We start from the raw sequence: 19,105 nt of genomic DNA, 5'->3' as shown, positions 1-19,105 counted from the left end.
AAATATTCAAAAGTGTGATCTTAGAGACTTTATGGGTATCCCAGCTTTGTAAATTCAATACTGTTCTTAATTATTTCGGAAAGAAAGAAAAAGCAACTTTCCTTGACAAACAAAACAATTAATTAAGGCAACTTTACATCCATCAATCATTTTTCCTGTCACAGAATTACCATAATCTGTGCATGGTGGCTCTTTTAAGAGCAAACAGTTAATTTCCAAACAATAAATCACAGTCTCTCTACCCCTCTGTGTGCTTGAAAGCATCGTCTTTCATTGCTGTAGATGAAGACTTACTTTGAACTTCAGTTTGACGTAAAATAATTAAGCACATGCACAGTATGATGTGAGGAAATGTTTATTGAAAATGTGAAGCTAGTTCAGTAAATTTTAATTATTCAATAATATTTCAAGTTATTTTTTTGTCTTGTCATGTTGGAACTGTAAGAATCTATCAAACAGCTTGTTTCATATGGTACATCTTGCTCGCTTGCACCTTGTCTTTCTAATCACTTATCCGTTTTTGTCTCTCCTTCAGGGCTGGAATGATGACTGGCAAGGGCTGAAAACCTTCACTGAACGTCATGGTTATGATGGTTTGGTGGTTCTCTTGTCTGTCTTTGATAAACTTCATCATCTCCACCAGCAGGTGGCTGTCTATTCAAACAGTAATGCTGTTTTGACCCAGGTAATGAAAACTTAAAGACCACAATCATAGCCACTGAATGAAACTCAAATGCTTCCATGTGCTAGATGTCATAGCATGAATTATTGATAACTGCAAATATAAACTGTAATAACTAATATTTTTCCCAATATATTTATCGATATATTTATTTTGGACAAACAAGATAAATTACTTTAAACACTACAGTTAGTGTACTTTAAAGCTACTAGTAGATTGATTCCATATTCCATACATTTATAAAGAGCCATGCTTGTCTCTTGCTGTTTTTGTTATTCTTTATCAAACAGCTGTTGGTTGTCATGTCATAAACTGGATTGATGTTAGAGTTTTTTCAGCTTTTTCATTCGTCCCAAATATTTGTATATCCCCTAGGTGTCAAACTATAGTTTTAAGAAGTCAAAATGGAAGAACATTTAATACAAAAACAGTAGCTTTCATTGCAGATCTGCTGTGAATTGGAAGAGTTATCCAGCTGGTCTTTCTCTGGTGATCTGGAGGCCAGAGGGAGTCTCCAGGTATACAAAATCTCACTAAACACCTCCTTATCCTCTGGTACTCCTGCTGTGCTGGTAGAAGAAATACAGAGCCTCCTCAAGGACTTTGTTGACAGGCGGAGCTCTATATTAGCCTGCCAACCCAGCAGTAGAACTTCTTCCACAGAGGGAGTGGCAGGCAGTGTAGAGTTCTCCCAGGGATCGTCAGGTATCAATGACATGGATGAGTCTGACGTAGAGAGAGCGGAGGGAGGCAGCAGTGATGTGGTGACATTAACAAGGTAATTAGATGCATTCCCTTGATTTTATTTAATCCTGATGCAGTTGAAGTTATCAAAACTGAAATCTGATATTCAGTATCATTTATTTAGATAAAGACTGGCACAATGCAATGACATTGTCGTTTTATGTCTGTGTTTAGGGTAGCAGAAGGTGCTGGAGAGGATGCAGGTGGTGTTGGAGTGGGTGCTGGTGGAGATCTTGTTAGCCCCGACAGCGGTATGACTACCATCCGCAGCAGCCGCTCATCCAAGGAGAGCTCAGTATTTCTCAGCGATGACAGTCCAATTGGTGAAAATGTAGCTGGAGGAGGGCCAGCAACAGGACCAGGAGGACTCTTACTGAGAAATCCGTCTCCCATGGGGTTATCATCCCTCTCCCCTCCTCTGCCACCCGAGAGAAGGAAGCACCGCTCCAGCAGAAACAGGAACGACAACATTGACCTGTTTAGTTTTGACCCTCTGAATACCACTGACCAACCTATGCCAACAGGAGGGGAACTGGTACACTCTAGAGTAAGAGGTAGTGAAAGAGAAAAAAGAACAGAGAACTCCAGTTTTTCAGAACTTGAAGAATTGAGCTTGCTGGATTTCTCAGCCTGTAGTCCACTGAGCAGACTTGAAAATAGAATTTCTTCACTTGACCACCATGGTAAAATCCACAGGAATGACATGACTGACGCTATGGTCCCACCAACCCCAGCCAACAGTGTGGTAGGCATCTCTCCACCAAGTGGAGGAATCACTTTCTTTCCAGAAGATGTAGTCGAAAGGATGAATAGTCTGCAGCACAAGGACAGTTTGTCTTCGTCGTTGTCGGAGACCTGGGATGAACTTGGTTTTGACACAACAGGTGCACTGTCTTCTAGTAGTAGCAATGCCAGGAAAAGGACCAAGGAACCTGAGGAACCAGAGAATGTAATAGAGGAAGTCAGAGAGGAAAAGTCAGTTGATGACATCACAGAAGGGGAAAACAGAGACGAGATCCTCAAGTCAGAGGACACCAACCAACAACAAAAGACCATTGAACCAATGCTCAGTCTTATCATAGAGCAGACCGAATCACTTGACAACTGGAATCCAGATTCTGTACATCAGGATAAGTGGAACTCTGTTACTTTATCTTATTTGCAAGTGACACCACCAGAAGAAACCTTAATTGGAAAATGCAGACCTGTTGTCACATTGCCAAAAAAGAAAGTAATCCTAAGCACTTTAACACCAGACACATCAAAAGAAGAGGATGAAGGAGCACAAGGGAAAAAACCAGACAGACAAATGGAACTCCTGGACTTCTGGACATACTCGGCTCAGAAGGGGTTTCTCAAATCAGATAGTGGAACATCCACGTCATACCCAGAATCATTAGATATGTGGAATATGACAATCAGAGATGACAGTCTATCACCTCTGACGACACCTGACAATCTGTCTGAAACTTCAGGTTCTTTCAGTGGGGTGAACCCCAATATTGGTGAAAGTGAATCCATGGAAAGTCCGCAACTATTCTCTGATGGTGGAATGGTCATGTGGAATACCACCATACGAGAAGACAGCTCCTCCACTATAGCAAGCCCTGAAGGACTGGATAATGGAAAAGATCTCGGTTATTTAGAATCACAGGATGCCAATGATTTTCCTGAGGTGGATAAACACAACCAGGTGGAAAAGGACAAAAATATGAACAAGGAAGAATGCATGAATAAAGAGCTTAGTCAGGCTTTTACAGAACGGCAATGGAAAGCTATTGAACCCAATGTGAAAATAGTTATAGAGGTGGCTGAAGGTACAACACAGGATGAGGAAAAAAATGATAATGACATCCAGAGTATTCAAACCCAACAGTCTAAGTTGGCACCTGAACATTCAGACGGCAGGACTTTGCCATACTATGGTACTGACACGTGTGAAGTACCTGTCCCTGGCATGGTCACATCCACTTCAGAATATGACAATTTAGGAGCTGACACTTGGAGTCTGTCTACTTCACCTGAAACCTTTGCTAGCCCTGCAGTAGACATGATAGAGCTTGAGGGGCAGTCTAGCCCTTTTGTGGCTGTAATAAAACCTACTCAGAGAGATGAGAAGTCTAAACATTACCATGAAGGCATTTCAGACAGAAAACAACTGGAGAAACAGGTGTTTCTATTTGAGGGAGCCAGTGAAGTGGGTCACATGATTCAAAGTGGTCGAAGTTCAACTGAGAGTAAGTATGACAACAAAAATGAAGACACATCAGAGGAAGACGAATGGATAGAACAAACCAGTCATGGTTCTCCATTTGTTCTATTGGACTACTCCAATGCCACAGAGGACACTTCAACAAATCTTTCAGATCTGGGAAAATCTCAATTACAAACTGATCAGTCATGTTGCGCAAGGCTTAATGGTTCTGAGTCGGTTTCATCATCACATGACATGCTGAGCACAGTGGCCCTCAGTGAGGATGGACTTTCCTCAGACAGACAAGGGAGTGTTGGAATTTTGCAGTCTAAAACAACAGAAACCATTTCTCTGACTCCCAGCTCTTGTGGAGAACGAGACACGCAAAAGTATAGCCCTGACGGCCTCCACCCAGGTAGTCGAGATGATCCTAGATCTAATTCTGATGGAGATTCATCATCAGGGCTTGAAATGGAATATATTATTGTCTCTGGCACAGTCAAAGATGTTGAGAAAGAGTGGCGCAAGGGAACAAGAAAAACCATGGAAACATTTAGCATGCTTTCCTATGCTGCCAAAGTGCTGCAAAGCCAGGCCCAAGCTGCAAAAAGAGAGCACCAGGACAACACAGAACAAGATAGACAAAACCAAACGGTGATGAGTGCTGACAGGGCATTCGGAGCAGATACAGAACAAAATCAAGCTGTTCCATCAACTCACTACCAAGCAAACCTTAATAATGTCACTGAGAATTATGCAGTACCTGAAATTATAAATTCTAGTCACCCAGTACCTTGTACTCAAACACAGGCAGAAGAAGGAAATCTTGATAAATCAAACACTGTGACTGGTAGTCTGTCCCCATGGTTAAGATATCCATCAGATCACTTCCTTAAAACCAGAGAGGAAGTTTATGTTCATTCACAGATCTCAATGGAAGACTCAGATGAGGGTGGGCAATCACCCTCTACAGCTCCAACACGTCCAACTTCTTTTGGCGAGTTGCAGGTCATGAGTGGTCAGTTAGCCGAAGAGGACATGCTTCAGACAATATCTGAACCTCTGTCTCCTGTACTTACAAACAGTTCAGTCTCCCTCAACGGCTCTTTGATTTGTACCCCTGTAAATGAATCAGGCATGTCTGCTGATAGGGGACTTGGATTACCATTTTCCGGAGATTTAATGGAAGAAGAGAATATTGAGGAAGAGCATGAGGAAGACTCTAATAGAGATCACACTACCCTACCAAAATTGAAATCAGTGCGAAGTAAGAGGGAAGAGGGACAACAGGTAGGATGTACTGATCTGCTGAATTTCGATGAGGAGTTAATTGGAGTTCCTTCATTTCAACAAGCAGATTTACAGACTTTTGACACTGAGAGAGACAGATTCATGCAGAAAACTGACAATTATTTTGATGAACATCCTAAAAGTACTCTTCCTGATTGTGATAAATGGCCAACTGAACAACAGTTTGGAGGCCATGAGTCTTCTCAAGATAGCTATTCACCTGCTTTAAGGTAAGAAAAACTCCTCGAATGAAATGTGTATGCCTTGAGTCTTCTTCTGTCTCAGTAGGGGTATTAAAAGGTAAATAAAGAGCACGCACATAATTAATTAAAGCAGAATATACGATTGTTTGTCTAACACAGGAACACTCTGTTAGAATAATGTATATAAGTTATCTCATATTTACTCTTTTATATTCCTTTATTCTTTGTACTACATAGCATGACCATATAAATGTTTATATCTGTGTTTAAGTGTCTTGCTATGTATTGAGTTATTTTTTCAGGGAGTCAACAGCAGCAATGGGATCACTGGATTGATAGTAGAGGTCCCATGAGCAGGATGTGACCTCTGAACTGTTAATTAGGAACGTGCCTGGTTGTTGTTGTTGTTGTTGTTTTTTTAAGGAGAGGATGCAGTAAAAAAAAGAATTAGTAACTCTTTCATGGCATCATGCTACAGGTGTTGTTTTACTGTTGTTTTTCTGCCCCCCATCCCTTAAAAAATAATGTAAACAGGGAACGCCCCAAGAGAATAAAAAGAGGTTTCGGCAGAGACATGTTGAGAACGGGGTAGAAATCTGTAACTGATCACATCTCTGTCCGTTCTCCTCACGAGTAAAAAATATAACTGTTGTCTTCTCCTTTTTGTGTCTGTGTTTTAAATGTTCTCAGTTGTTTGAACCTGACATTAATTCCACACCAGTCTGCTGCTTACAATCCTACTGTTTTGGTATGAATTTAAAATACCTAGTGGTATTTATTATTTATTTCCATTCACACCCTCACTCTCCCACACACGTTACCTGCTAGTGACTAACATTTTCAGGGTTTTTCTTTTCACTTCGCGCAATAACCCTCAGTCATTCACTTATTCTTTAAAAAAACTTCAACTCACCACTGTTGTCTTCCCTCTCTCGAAATACCGTCAACCCGTGGATCCAAGCTGGTGATTTGGAGGCCGGTCCTGGAAAGGATCTGATAGGCAGCACCTAGGCTAGCCTGCTGTGGCCACGGTCTTTCCGGTGTCCTCGTCACCCGCTGGAATCCTTAGGTATATTGGCATCTGGCTCGAAGGACCAAATTTATGTCAGGTTCAAACAACCGAGAACATTTAAAACACAGACACAAAAAGGAGAAGACAACAGTTATATTTTTTACTCATGAGGAGAACGAACAGAGATGTGATCAGTTACATATCTCCAACCCGTTCTCAACATGTCTCTGCCGAAACCTCTTTTTTATTCTCTTGGGGCGTTCCCTGTTTACATTATTTTTCTAAGGGACGGGGGGCAGAAAAACAACAGTAAAACAACACCTGTGGCATGATGCCATTAAAGAGTTACTAATTCTTCTTTTTACCGCATTCTCTCCTTAAAAAAACGACAGCAACAACCAGCCACGTTCCTAATTAACAGTTCAGAGGTCACATCCTGCTCATGGGACCTCTACTATCACTCCAGTGATCCCATTGCTGCTGTTGACTCCCTGAAAAAATAACTCAATACATAGCAAGACACTTAAACACAGATATAAACATTTATATGGTCATGCTATGTAGTACAAAGAATAAAGGAATATAAAAGAGTAAATATGAGATAACTTAAATACATTATTCTAACACACTCATCCTTAAGGACTGGCAAACCTACTGTAATTACACAAATGAAATCTGAAGTAATGTCTAGCATTCTAACTTGTATTCATAACAAACATGCATATCCAGTCTCAACAATTAGTGAAAGACCATGCATGTCTTGCATTTGTGTGTGTGTGGGGGGGGGGGCATTGTGAGAATGGCTATGAGAGGTGTGACAGAAACGGGTGTAATTGTGTGTAAGAGAAAACTGCTCGTACGCCTGGTTGTATTTAGGTTGTTAGGCAGCAAGCTTTAATCTGCAAATCACTGTTTGTGTTCGTAAACTGTTTAGGACTCATGAAATAAACTGTTTAGGACTCATTACCTGCCTCATTACCGCTGAAGCCCTACCACATCTAATAATAACCTTTTTTCCTACCACTCTACAAGGTGTACATGTGAGTGTATGCATGCCAGTACTGGTGGATGGATACATGGATTTCTATCTGGCCTATCTGCCACTCTCTCTCTGTCTCCCATTCTCTTACCCTGTCCTTATCTACATTTTATTTCTTTTCCATCCAACCGGTCAAGATGGATGGCCGCCCGAAAAAGACGGACGGACGGACGGACGGACGGACGGGCGGGCGGACGGACGGACAGACAGACAGATTGATAATATGACATAGTAATGTCAGTGTTGATAGTGAAAAATAAAAAATTTGGATTGCATATTTGTTTCAAATATTTGAAAGCTGCCACATTTATATAATGCTTTTGCTGACTCTGTGCTGCAATTTCTGGCACTTATCCATCCCTTGTTAATCCAAAGGAATATACTGTATATCACAGCACCTCAGTCAGGAGATTTTGTTTATTACAGCAGATTATTTGTGATAATCAGTCTGTTCAAAGGTCTTTGGGGAGCTTGTAATTGAAAGGTGTCTGCCCGGAGCAGCATCAATACAAATCTCCCTGGAATCCAGACATGTGGTGGTGACTGATTATGCTGCATAGACTGATGGAAAGAAAATAAAGACTGAGCATGCATGGCAGATGTGAATGACAGGCAAGGTGTTGTAACTGATGATCAGACAAAGAATCTGGTGAAAACCGGGGGTGGTGGACCACAAGGAGAGGGAACTTTGACAACATGACCGGCACACATGCATACACACAGGCTGACATACACCGAGGGACAAACAGGAAGTAATGTAGAGGAGAGGCAGATACCCACACAATAATCTTCCTGACTGAACTTTTGATTGAACAAACTGAAATTGATTTGTTTTTGGAACCCACTGAGTAGTGCTAATAATGGATTACTGAGCTATTTAAATGTATGTTTTTTGCCATTTACTAATGTATGTCTTAGATTGAGCCCCAGAACATTGCACATTTAAAATATATATCTCATTGTTTTGGATTCACTGTTTACTGCATACCATCTGTATTTATAATATATATACTTTTTAATCTCTCCTTTCTGGACAAATCTCCTATTCTTCATTCTGTTCAAAGAAGACACCAAGAAGTGACCTCACAATGTTACTCGCTGCCAACCAATGACAATGCTGCATACAAGTGGATGGAGAATCAAACTGTAACTCAGGGGCAAACCCAATATGGCTACAACTACCACCACATTGACCAAAGAACTGAAAACCAGGGCTCCCTGCCTGCCTACATAAATATCAAATCCAACAGCCAGCAAAGCACCACAGATGTTTATGCTGAATTTACAACTGCAGCTACAGCTATGCAGTACAGAGCTGAACAAGAAGAGAGCTCCTACGAACAGGAAGTTAATTCAGAGTTCAGCTTGGATGATCCAGGCTCAGAGTTCCACCATATGACTGAAAGTCAGCATGGAGATGACTCTAATTTAAGGTGCACTTCTGATCAAGCGGATGGCCAGAGTCAGTATGAATCTGAGCATCCTCATTACCAAATTGAGGAACAAACATTCTACCATTATGATATTCACCCTCAGAGCGAAGATCATGCACAGTATGTGCCAGAAGAATATGTTCACTTTCTCCTGGGAAGGTGAGCTTCTAATTTTCTCCTCCCCCCTCTAACAGAAATTTTAACAGATTGAGCACTTTGTCAAGCTTTGTAAAAATCCTTACAATCTGAAATCTAATAATGTGTAGGGTATTGTTTCTAGGCCCATTCCCTCCATAAGATGGCTTAATTGTCCTTTCCTAATAGTAGATTTGTGTCTGTAGGGGTTTTCTGCCCATTGGAAGTGTGTAAGAGAAAAAAAACACACCAGTGGGTCTGTAGTGGTTCATTGAAGGCAATTAGCTGCACTGCTTTTTTTTTTTACGGTGAAGAAGCTGCACGAATCGTTACTTCTGGTACTGAGAATTGGATGAGGTAATGTGATCAGTGCCATTTGGGGGTTTTTTCATGCAGGATAAGTCAAACGTTCTCAACTGGGTTCAATTAATGTTTTGTAAAAGTGGCCTCACAAATAGAAACAAGTGAATAGAGTTCAAAGCTTACTGTAAAAAGTCAAGCCAGTGTAAGGTATGTGTGGCAGATCTTTCCATAAGAAAGTGTAAAAAAAAAATAATAATGAAAAGAAGGCTCAGTCGCTCATCCTGGAAGAAGTAAGGCCTTAAGACAGGATAAAATGTCTAATTTTGTGTCTGTATTCATGTAATTTCTTTTTCAGCACTGCTTCTCTCCATTGTTGGGTTGAGGGGATAGTTGGACAGAGGTTGTAACACTACATCGGTTTCTTTCCTCAGCTTTCACACAAAATTCAAGTTAACATGGTTTTTCCTTAATCTGCATCACTTGTGTAATTAATGTGAAAGTATAATCAAAAGAGCAGATTTCAAATATTGACAGTGATTATTGCAAAGATATCTTACAGCTCATTATTTTTTTTCTATTATTCCTAGCAGACACTCCAAAATGGTAGAAGGCGCTGCAGTGATGATGAAAATGACTGATCGTGAGGAAGCTTTTGATAGGATGGATAACAGAGAAGGTAAATAAACAACAAGGTAAACTTACTGCCCAAGTCTTGTCATGTCCTCCTAAGCAGAATTTCTTTTACATCTCTAACACACACAAAAAAGTAGCAAAGGAAAATGTCAAACCGTCTCTCTGACTTGCTCTAGCCTCCTCTGTAAATCTTCCAGGTGGGTCCAGTCAAAGGAAAAAATTGGCAGCTCCACCAGTGAACGTATCACTAGACCACACTGAGGGGTCTCTTCTCTCAGAAGATGCCCTGGACACAGAGGAAGAGGCCTTGGATACTGGCGATGACCTGGAGGTCAACATAGATGAGCTGGACACATCTGACGAAGCTGAATTAGAAGGTCAGATACACACCATAAATACAACACAAATGTGAACAACTGTGCACGCAGTCAGACACATAAATGCACTGACATTGTAAACTTAATCTTATCTTAGCAAAGTGTAATAACTATGTACTTTTTTGTCATGTATTCTTGTAAAAATATGTTTATGTAAATTGTCTTTATGCAATGAACAGAAGACTCAGAGGAATCCAATTTGGATTTGGAGTCTGAGGAGAGCAAGGATGGCAGGCTATGGAGGAGCATTGTAGTGGGAGAGCAAGAGCACCGTATTGATATGCAGTGCATTGAGCCTTACAAAAGAGTCATTTCTCATGGAGGTACGGCAAGATAAATGGCTCAGATCCATACCCGTTGGTTTCTCCTGTGTCATTGCTCATGTTCCTGAAGTAGACAACTTCATTCAAGGGCCGATTTGAGGCCTCAACTAAAACGAGGCACTCAAATTGAAATGGTGATGGGTCAAAGCTGTAGAGTAGCACTGCATTAGTAGGTTATTTATGATTTTTTTTTCTTTTTTTGCTGTGTTTGCAGTCTATTCAACATTTTCTAGTATGTATTTCATTCATTTAATGTTACTTATAAATGATGAATTTTATCATTTTATTGACATTGCAATCAAAACTTGCTGATTATTCTAGACACTGATTTGAAAGGACACCATATAAGGCCACAAAGTGGGTTTATATGGTGTGTAGAGGTAATGTGTAGAGGTAGAGGGTGACAAAATGATTTGACACCTAATCATAATCAATATGAACATTGTACATTTTCCATCTGTAATGTTAATGTTAAGTCTTTTCTGTATGTTTTGAGGTTACTATGCTGAAGAACATGCCATCATCGTGTTTGCAGCATGTTTCCTACCAGACAGCAACTGTGACAATTACAATTACATAATGGAAAATCTTTTTCTGTAAGTGAAGCAACAGTACACTATATGAAAAAAATTATGTTGAAACTTTCCTCCAGCTATGTTTCATTCCCAAACCATGGTAATATGCTGCTATGATAATATTCACTCAACTGGCAAGGTTTGTCACATTTTTACATCAAACACAAGAGACTCAAGAGTTCTCAAATCCCATATGTGTGTAGGTATGTAATAAGCACCTTGGAGCTAATGGTGGCCGAAGATTACATGATTGTTTACCTGGATGGTGCCACGCCTCGCAGGAGGATGCCTGGATTTACCTGGATGAAAAAGTGCTATCAAATGATAGACAGAAGGTAAAATTATCACAGACAAACAACTTTAATGTATAGAGATGTAACTACAATGTTTAGTACACACAGATTCATGTTCCCCAACCAGATTATGCTTCAGTCTCTCTCTTTTCACATGCTTGTAGAACTTGATCCCATCTCGCCCCATGAGTTTTATATAGACCAGTAGATGGCGCACCTGTCCCAATTTCTTTTTAAAGTGTGCGTCTCCTTTGCAATCCCTTCTACTGTGATGTGACTGATTGTAAAATTACAATGTCACTTAATCATTCAAACATTCCTCATATAATAGCCGATAGTTCACTCCATAATGAGAAATAAAATTTGATTTCTTCACCCTATTGTCTGCCTAAACTCCAATTTTTACAGATAAGTCATATTTGTCAGCTTTGATGTTAATTGTCAGTGCTTAGTAATAGTGAATGACTTAGATATGCTTATCTTTTTTAGCTCTTAGCAATATTTGTATATAAGTCGCACTTTTGCTTTTTTCTCCCAGATTGAAGAAAAATCTGAAAATGTTCATCATCGTCCATCCGTCCTGGTTCACTCGAACTTTACTGGGAATCACCAGACCCTTCATAAGGTCTTACAATTGTACTCTGCATTTCATTGACATCTTAAATTGTAGAACAGACATTATGCAAATTAGTAGCTTAAAATAGTGACAGATAGAGTACACTTACTGTAACCTGTATGGCTTTCCACGATACAATATTTGACTATAACCATTTACAGGTATAATTTTTGGTTGATTACTGCTTGACATCACTACAATAAAAATACAATATTTTATCCGTTTATAAAAGATCTGTCGATTTCACTGGAATCAGTCAGCTTACCCCATGACTATACTTGAATGAGCCCCCATTAATGCAAATTACAGACAGTTATGATTGTATTTTTTTACAGCTCTAAGTTCAGCAGTAAGATCAAGTATGTGAATAGCCTGCAGGAGCTTGGAGACATCATCCCAATGGAGTATGTCCATATTCCACCCAACATTGTCAAGTGAGTCTGCCTCTATCCATTTTGGGTTAGATTGTCAATCTTCCAGGTCATGGTAATCAGTAAAGGTTGAATCTGAAGTGACAGGGCTTCTGTTTCAGATTTGAATATGTTCCACTTCTCATACAAGAGGTCAGCTGATTGGTGAGGAGAACACAGTATTACAATTGTTCTGGGGTCACTGACATTTCTAAAGCCTTAGGGATGTTTATAAAAGGATATGAACTTCACTCTCTGATGACCAGATATAGATAGAGTACACTTACTGTTGCATGTATGGAAACAATACATGCAACACAGTGACCACTCAACTCAAGAAAGACGTTAAACACATGCAGTTGTTGACAAAAAAAACACTGTACATTATATACAGTACATGAGCTAAATTATGGAAATTTAGTTCATAGAGCAAACGTGTTTGAACATTTTAATAGCGACATATAGAGAGATAGCATTACAGTCTCACTGTATAGCATACCAGCACAGCTAGCAGAGTCATTGTGCAATCCATGGTGAGGCTCGACTGGCTGGGGCCTCACCGCAGGTCTCTGCTCAGTACATAGCGGTAAATGTGAAAATTCAGCAATTTTGCGTAAAAATAATCTAAAATTGGTGATATTAAAAGGAAAATAACTATATGATACAAATCACTGGATAAATGTAACCATTTAATTTATTTTTTACATTTTCTATTTTTTTCTTTTATGATGGCAGGAGAGGCCGTGCCTCACATGCCTCCCCTGACCGCACATCACTGCCTTCATCCTTTCTAAGGCTGTACCCCTAATTCCAAATAAATCCAATTTTTCAAAAAGAATTCCATGGTCAGTTGTGTCAAAAGCTTTTTGAGGTCAATAAGGGTCCTATGTAATGCATTTTTGATCTATGGAATCAGTGATAATCTCCACTGATTCTTTTAGTGCTAAAGCAGTGGAATTATTCTTTCTGAAACCGTACTGACTGCTGTTAAGCAGATTATGCTTTGTTATGAATTTATCCAGTCTGTATTAAATAGTTTCTCTAGAATTTTTTATATCTATGACAGTATTAAGAAAGGTCTGTAATTTGTAAATTCACATACATCCCCATTTTTATATAATGATACAACTTTGGCAATTTTAATTTTGCTAGGAAAAACCTTATTTTGAAATGACAAATTACAAATGTGTGTCAGTCGTAATAGTATTCTATCCAGTATGTCCTTGATTAATTTCATATCAAATCCACTTCCATCAGTAGATGTTTTTGCTACACATTTGATGACCAGGTGTCTTATCTCTGTGTCCTTCACTGGTATGAGGAACATAGAGCTGGGATTTCTCGCTCCTTTGTTATCAGAATGATCCCAGTGCAAGGGTGAGATGGGGAGGGTTTTTCCCAGCTCAGGCCTTACACACACAAAGAATTCATTTAATTTGTTTACTTTTTCTTCCATGTCATCTACCTTATTATGTTTAACATTAAAGTACTCTGGGTAGAATGGTTTGGCTTTGTCTTTTTTTTTCTTTTCATAACATTGTTCACTATATCCCGTAGTTTTTTGATGTAGTTCATATTTTCTGCTAGTGGATTAGCAGTACTGTAATATAATAATTGGAATTACAACTATGTAATTATTATAAAATAATTTTAAAAACTTAGTCATACTTAACTAAGGAACTCTGACCTCATACCTGCAATCAATACAGTTAGACTGACTTAGTGTTCGTCTCAAGATTATAGATATCGTTTTGTCAACATTCATTCATTCATCTTCTGAACCGCTTTATCCACCGTAGTAGGGCACAGAAAGCTGTAGTTTATCCCAGCTGGGTTAGGGCGAGACTCGAGGCAAACTCCAGGCGCGACGCCAGTGCACCACGAAGCAACAAAAGTTTAAATATTAACTTTTATGATGGAAAAGGATTACACCTTTGCTAGATCCATCTCACCATGAACACTCCCTTAGTAAATTAATACTTGTTTACGACATGCCCTGTTCGCCTTTAGAAATGCAGGCCTATGATGCTAATCTGTAGTGACAGTACATGTTGCTACAGATTACCGTATTTTCCGCACTATAAGGCGCACCTAAAAGCCTAAAATTTTCTCATAAACCCGTAGTGCGCCTTATAATCTGGTGCGTTTTATATATGGATTAATATTCATATTAATATTGGTTAAAAACATGATCACTGAAAAAAAGCCGGCAGTCTGGCCGCCAGTCATGCCGCACTCCGCCACCAGAGGAGCACCCTCACAAGGCACTCGGGCCCACGCCCCCTAACAACGGTAGTCAAGGGGCGTCACCGAAAGTCCCGGCTCTGACTGAGCTGCTCTCAGACGGTAGAGCAGACTGTAGGAGCACCGGTGATTACGTAGCAAAACATAAGGAACTTTCAACAATTCTATTAATAATGTTTGACTGACTGACTGATGTCAGTATTTCCTAACTATTTGGCGTCGGAAATAACCCACTTTAAATTTAATTGGTCCTAAAAATGCCATTGTGCTGGAATCTGGAATCTAGTGACGGTTAATTCTATTAGTCTGTGGAAACACACGGAGAAACTGGGATAAAGGTGAATGAAAGACCCTCAAAGCTGAACTTCCAGCCTTTTCTGAAATTTCAAGAACAGAGTCACTGCTAGAGTCACTGCTAGACAACGGTGCCAACGGGTGTGCTGCATTGACTTACAAATGTAGTTGATAGCTCTGGGCGGGCGGCGGAGGGGCGCATTCAGGCTTGTGTATTCTGTCTGGTAGCGACGTGCGGTGAGATTCACGGCGGTGAGACACCAACGTTAAAGTCAGTTCTAGGAGTAAAACAGCGTCATATTTGCCAGTAAATTATCAGCCTGACATTAAAAACTAGTTAAAAAATTGTTTCGGACACACAGCAGCAAATAGCTGCACCTCACCTCCGACTGGACTACCGATCGATCGAAACAATATTTAATTAATAAACGAAGACGAAAATCGGAGTTTAAATATCTGCTTCGAACTTCAGATCAGGAAAAAATGTTCGCACTGACTGCACTCGTAATGAATTTAACCAGTTTTTAATGTCAGGTTTTTTAATATGCGTGTTGAGTTCTTTCTAAGATGGCAAAGTGATCACGTGATCGGGTTTCCTTGATGAGGCTCAGAATGCCTTATTGACATAACAATAGGGGCCATTCAAAGGTACTAGGCAGTCATGAATGCAATCATGACTGCCTGAGCAGCGTGGCTCTATCTAGTGGACGGATTACGCAACTACAGCCGCTGCAGTTTATCAAATAAATTTTATTTATTTTTTATTGTGTGTGCCTTATAATCTGGTGCACCTTATATATGAAATAAATTATTAAAAAAACAAATTATTGAGGGGGCGTCTTATAGTCCAGTGCGCCTTATAGTGCGGAAAATACTGTACTTTGCTTACTTTTACTAACTACTGCTCTCTGCTTTTTAACCAAATGCTAAACCAGCCTGGATTCAAAACTGAAAGCCATGGCAACCGAGTAAGTAGTGGGTCATTGTTCTCTGTCAAAAGGTAGATTCAACACAGAAAAATAACAATCGATTAGATGAACTTTATTCATCCCGAAATGGAAAAAAAATTCACTGACAGGGATGTAGAGGTAGGACACAGGTTGTCAGAGCAGAATTTTAAACAGAGGTAAAAGTAAAATTATAAAATGTAGGTATAAAAGTGACTGCTCAAAATACAGAGTTACAGCTGGATGGTGATTTATTGTACATAAAAATTAATATAATTTTTTTTTTTTAATGTTTGTGGTGCCCCATAAAATCTAAAAAGCACTTACTATTGAACATTTAGGGTAATGACATAATCTTATTGTTGAAAACTGCAGCAAACCTTTGAATAACTAAAGGGCTGTTAGTAGTTATTAAAAATCTTCATGAAAATTAAAAAAATAAAACTATGAATACAATTAATAAAAGCAAAAAAGAGAAATAACCTTGTAGTCAAACTGCCAAATACGCGTGGTATACGGCTCTGTTGCAGTTTCTACACAATGTCCCATTTCAGTTAGAATTATACATCATTTACAGCTGGATAGTTTCCAGAGGTATGCCATTCATGACTGCTGTTTAGTTTACTGTGTAATCTTACAACATCTATTTCTCTGTCATCTTCTCTCATGCCAGGGCTGACAAGAAGGGGAACTCCATTGTTTGACAATGACATGATTTCTGGCCACTTCCTGCTAATTTCCTGCATTATGCTGCACCCTGCTATCCTGACTGAAAGCCACCTGGCAGGATGACGTGTTCGGTATTAAGTTGTTACACAAGCAACTTGCACCAGGTTAGAAGAAGAGGCCATTCTACAAAATATCACTCAGTTGACTGTTTATTGAAAAAAAAAGGGGGGGGAACCTGATGGTGCTGAACTTATGACTGTATTTACAATGCAGAGACTGTCACTGTGCTGAAGGGACAATTTATCCTCTACCACTGTGTGTTAACATATCCATTGATTGTGTTCTCCTTGTGATAGCTTTTAATTTTTTTAATTTCCACAATTATTTAATTCCTACGTTATTCACTCTGAAGAATCACTTAAAGACCTTGAACATAGAAAAGCCTTCTAACTCTCACACACACACACACACACACACACACACACACACACACACACACACACACACACACACACACACACACACACAATGAACTGTACAAACCTGTTTGGGTTTTTTTTTTGATTGCAAACAGCTTCTCAGCTGCATTTTACTGTTTAGTTCAGAGCAGTGTGTATCAACATGAAATATAAAATTCAGGACCACATTGTAAAGGTAACAAAAAAGCAGCCATCAGTAGCTGCAGTAATGTGTTGCATGTCGTAATTTGCAACAGTTTAAAGTTGTTTTGATCTGAATACTCAAAAGTAGTATGTATGTATGTGTTTTTGTGTCAGACAGAGAGAGATGGGGAGTGATGAAGAAATTGTATATGTTGACTGTTATAGACTAGAGGCACAGTCTAGTTTACTGAGGAGGTTCAGGTGTTTCTTTTATTATTTTATTGTAGTTATTGTCTTTAACTTGTTTTTCCTTTAATTTGTCTCACACTTTGCTTCTGAAGACATTAAATTCAAATATTTAACACAATTAAAAGAACTCCACATCTTGCACACTGCAATAGTTTGTCTCGCTCTCTCTGTGAATACGTGAACAATTACATGTTTCATTTTTTTTCCTCATTACTACAAATTATTTTCCATTCACTATTTGGTTTATTTCAATCAGAAATGACAATTTTAGGTGCAGCTGTTGGATAGTAAGTGTGATGTGACCAAATCTTGTCTAAATATGAAAGCTTCAAAAATCTACATGATAAGATACTTCCTGCTTTTTAGATAGTCTGTTTGTAAAGTTCAAAAGTCCCACTTGTATGTATTTCCTTCACTCTCCAAAGCATGAAACTCCATTTCAATAATCTTTCATAGCAAGAACGCATTCATTTTTAAGAATTCAGACTTTAAAAAGTATGAATTCATTAAGTAATACTTCTGAAACAATCGGTAATTATGTCATTCTGTTACTCAACACCAACAAAACATAAAAAGCTGCACGAATGTGTTACTATTGTCTGAGTTTGCTCTTATCTGATGAATGAAAAGCAGAATTGTACTTTGGCCGCGTTGTAGTGGAAAAGTTGTTTTTTACACAGTATGATTTTTTTGACTCAATGGAAACTACTGAGCCTGTGGCTCTTTATTTCAGTGTTCTCACATTTATAGCATCATAGATAGCATATATAAAACAAGGCAGTCACAGACTGCAACATCCCGCGACACTCCTGAATTCAAAATTTTACCCTGACCTACTCGCATAGGTCAAAGATCAAAGCTAGTACTCTAACCTACTAATGTAGATTTAGCTTTGATCTACGGTGTTATTCACCCTGGCCCTCTTCCCTCATCTTTCTATCTTATCCGGTTCTTGAGTGTACAAAAGTTAAAATATGACCTTGACCTAGATTTCTCAAGGTCAAGGTCATCACCTCATTTTCATCCCCTTTGCCGCCCTAGTAATATCCTTTTTGGTTTCATCTTCCTATCTGTAACGGTTGTGAAGATATTTGGTGGACTAACGAACGGCCGGACGAAGACACGAATGCTGACAATTACAATACATCAGCGCTTTGAAGCGGGATGTAATAAGGGGGGTCAGCAGTTTTAAACTACATTAGACAGGTTGACGAGGAAGCAGCATTTATAAAAAGTAGACAGTTTCTCAATGTGTGACAATCATACACTTACACTGCAGTGACAAATGGGCGTTGGTTTCCGATTGAGTGAAATAAAATATACAGTGTAAGATGAAATTTTCCGTTACAGTATGTGTGTGTGTGTGTGTGTGTGTGTGTGTGTGTGTGTGTGTGTGTGTGTGTGTGTGTGTGTGTGTGTGTATGTGTGTGTGTGTGTGTGTGTGTGTGTGAGGGAGCATGACGGACTTCCTATATTTGTAAATGTGTTTGCTTGCAGTGTCTTCATGTATTGTCAAATATGTGACCTGGTTTACTTCATTAAAGATATGTGTTTTCCTCCTGAACAGTCTTTTTTCAAAAAAATATACCTCACTGTGAAATAATGAAAGCATTCACACTTCTATTTTTATAGAAGCAAAAAACCTATAATTGTCATTAAGTCTGGCTTAAGAGTAGAGCATGTCATAAAGAACCCAGTTCGTGATTATTTTAAAGATACACATATCTTGTTTGAATTTGGCTGAGGGTTTGATTTAGTTCAGTACAGTCTCGTGAACACATAGTTCTGTTTGTATTCATGTGTAATTGCACTGCAAGATTAAATAACTTCAAACACAC

The 19,105-nt window shown here is 39.1% G+C and overlaps 1 protein-coding gene across 1 annotated transcript; it reads left to right on the top strand.

Moving 5' to 3' along the window:
* The first annotated feature begins 469 nt into the window (after positions 1 to 469).
* LOC137592549 (serine-rich adhesin for platelets-like) lies at positions 470 to 16,547 on the top strand. The gene is made up of 12 exons (XM_068310812.1): positions 470 to 685; positions 1,129 to 1,460; positions 1,601 to 5,140; positions 8,229 to 8,756; positions 9,623 to 9,711; positions 9,866 to 10,045; positions 10,225 to 10,368; positions 10,865 to 10,964; positions 11,147 to 11,278; positions 11,775 to 11,861; positions 12,188 to 12,286; positions 16,421 to 16,547. The coding sequence occupies exons 1-12, from the start codon at positions 470 to 472 to the stop codon at positions 16,449 to 16,451; spliced, it is 5,478 nt and encodes a 1,825-aa protein (XP_068166913.1). The 3' UTR covers positions 16,452 to 16,547.
* Positions 16,548 to 19,105: the final 2,558 nt, after the last annotated feature.

Source organism: Antennarius striatus, chromosome 3, assembly GCF_040054535.1.
Source record: "Antennarius striatus isolate MH-2024 chromosome 3, ASM4005453v1, whole genome shotgun sequence".
NCBI classification, from domain to species: Eukaryota; Metazoa; Chordata; class Actinopteri; order Lophiiformes; family Antennariidae; genus Antennarius; species Antennarius striatus.
Note: the sequence above shows the minus strand (reverse complement) of the source record. Positions and strands in the feature narration are given on the sequence as shown.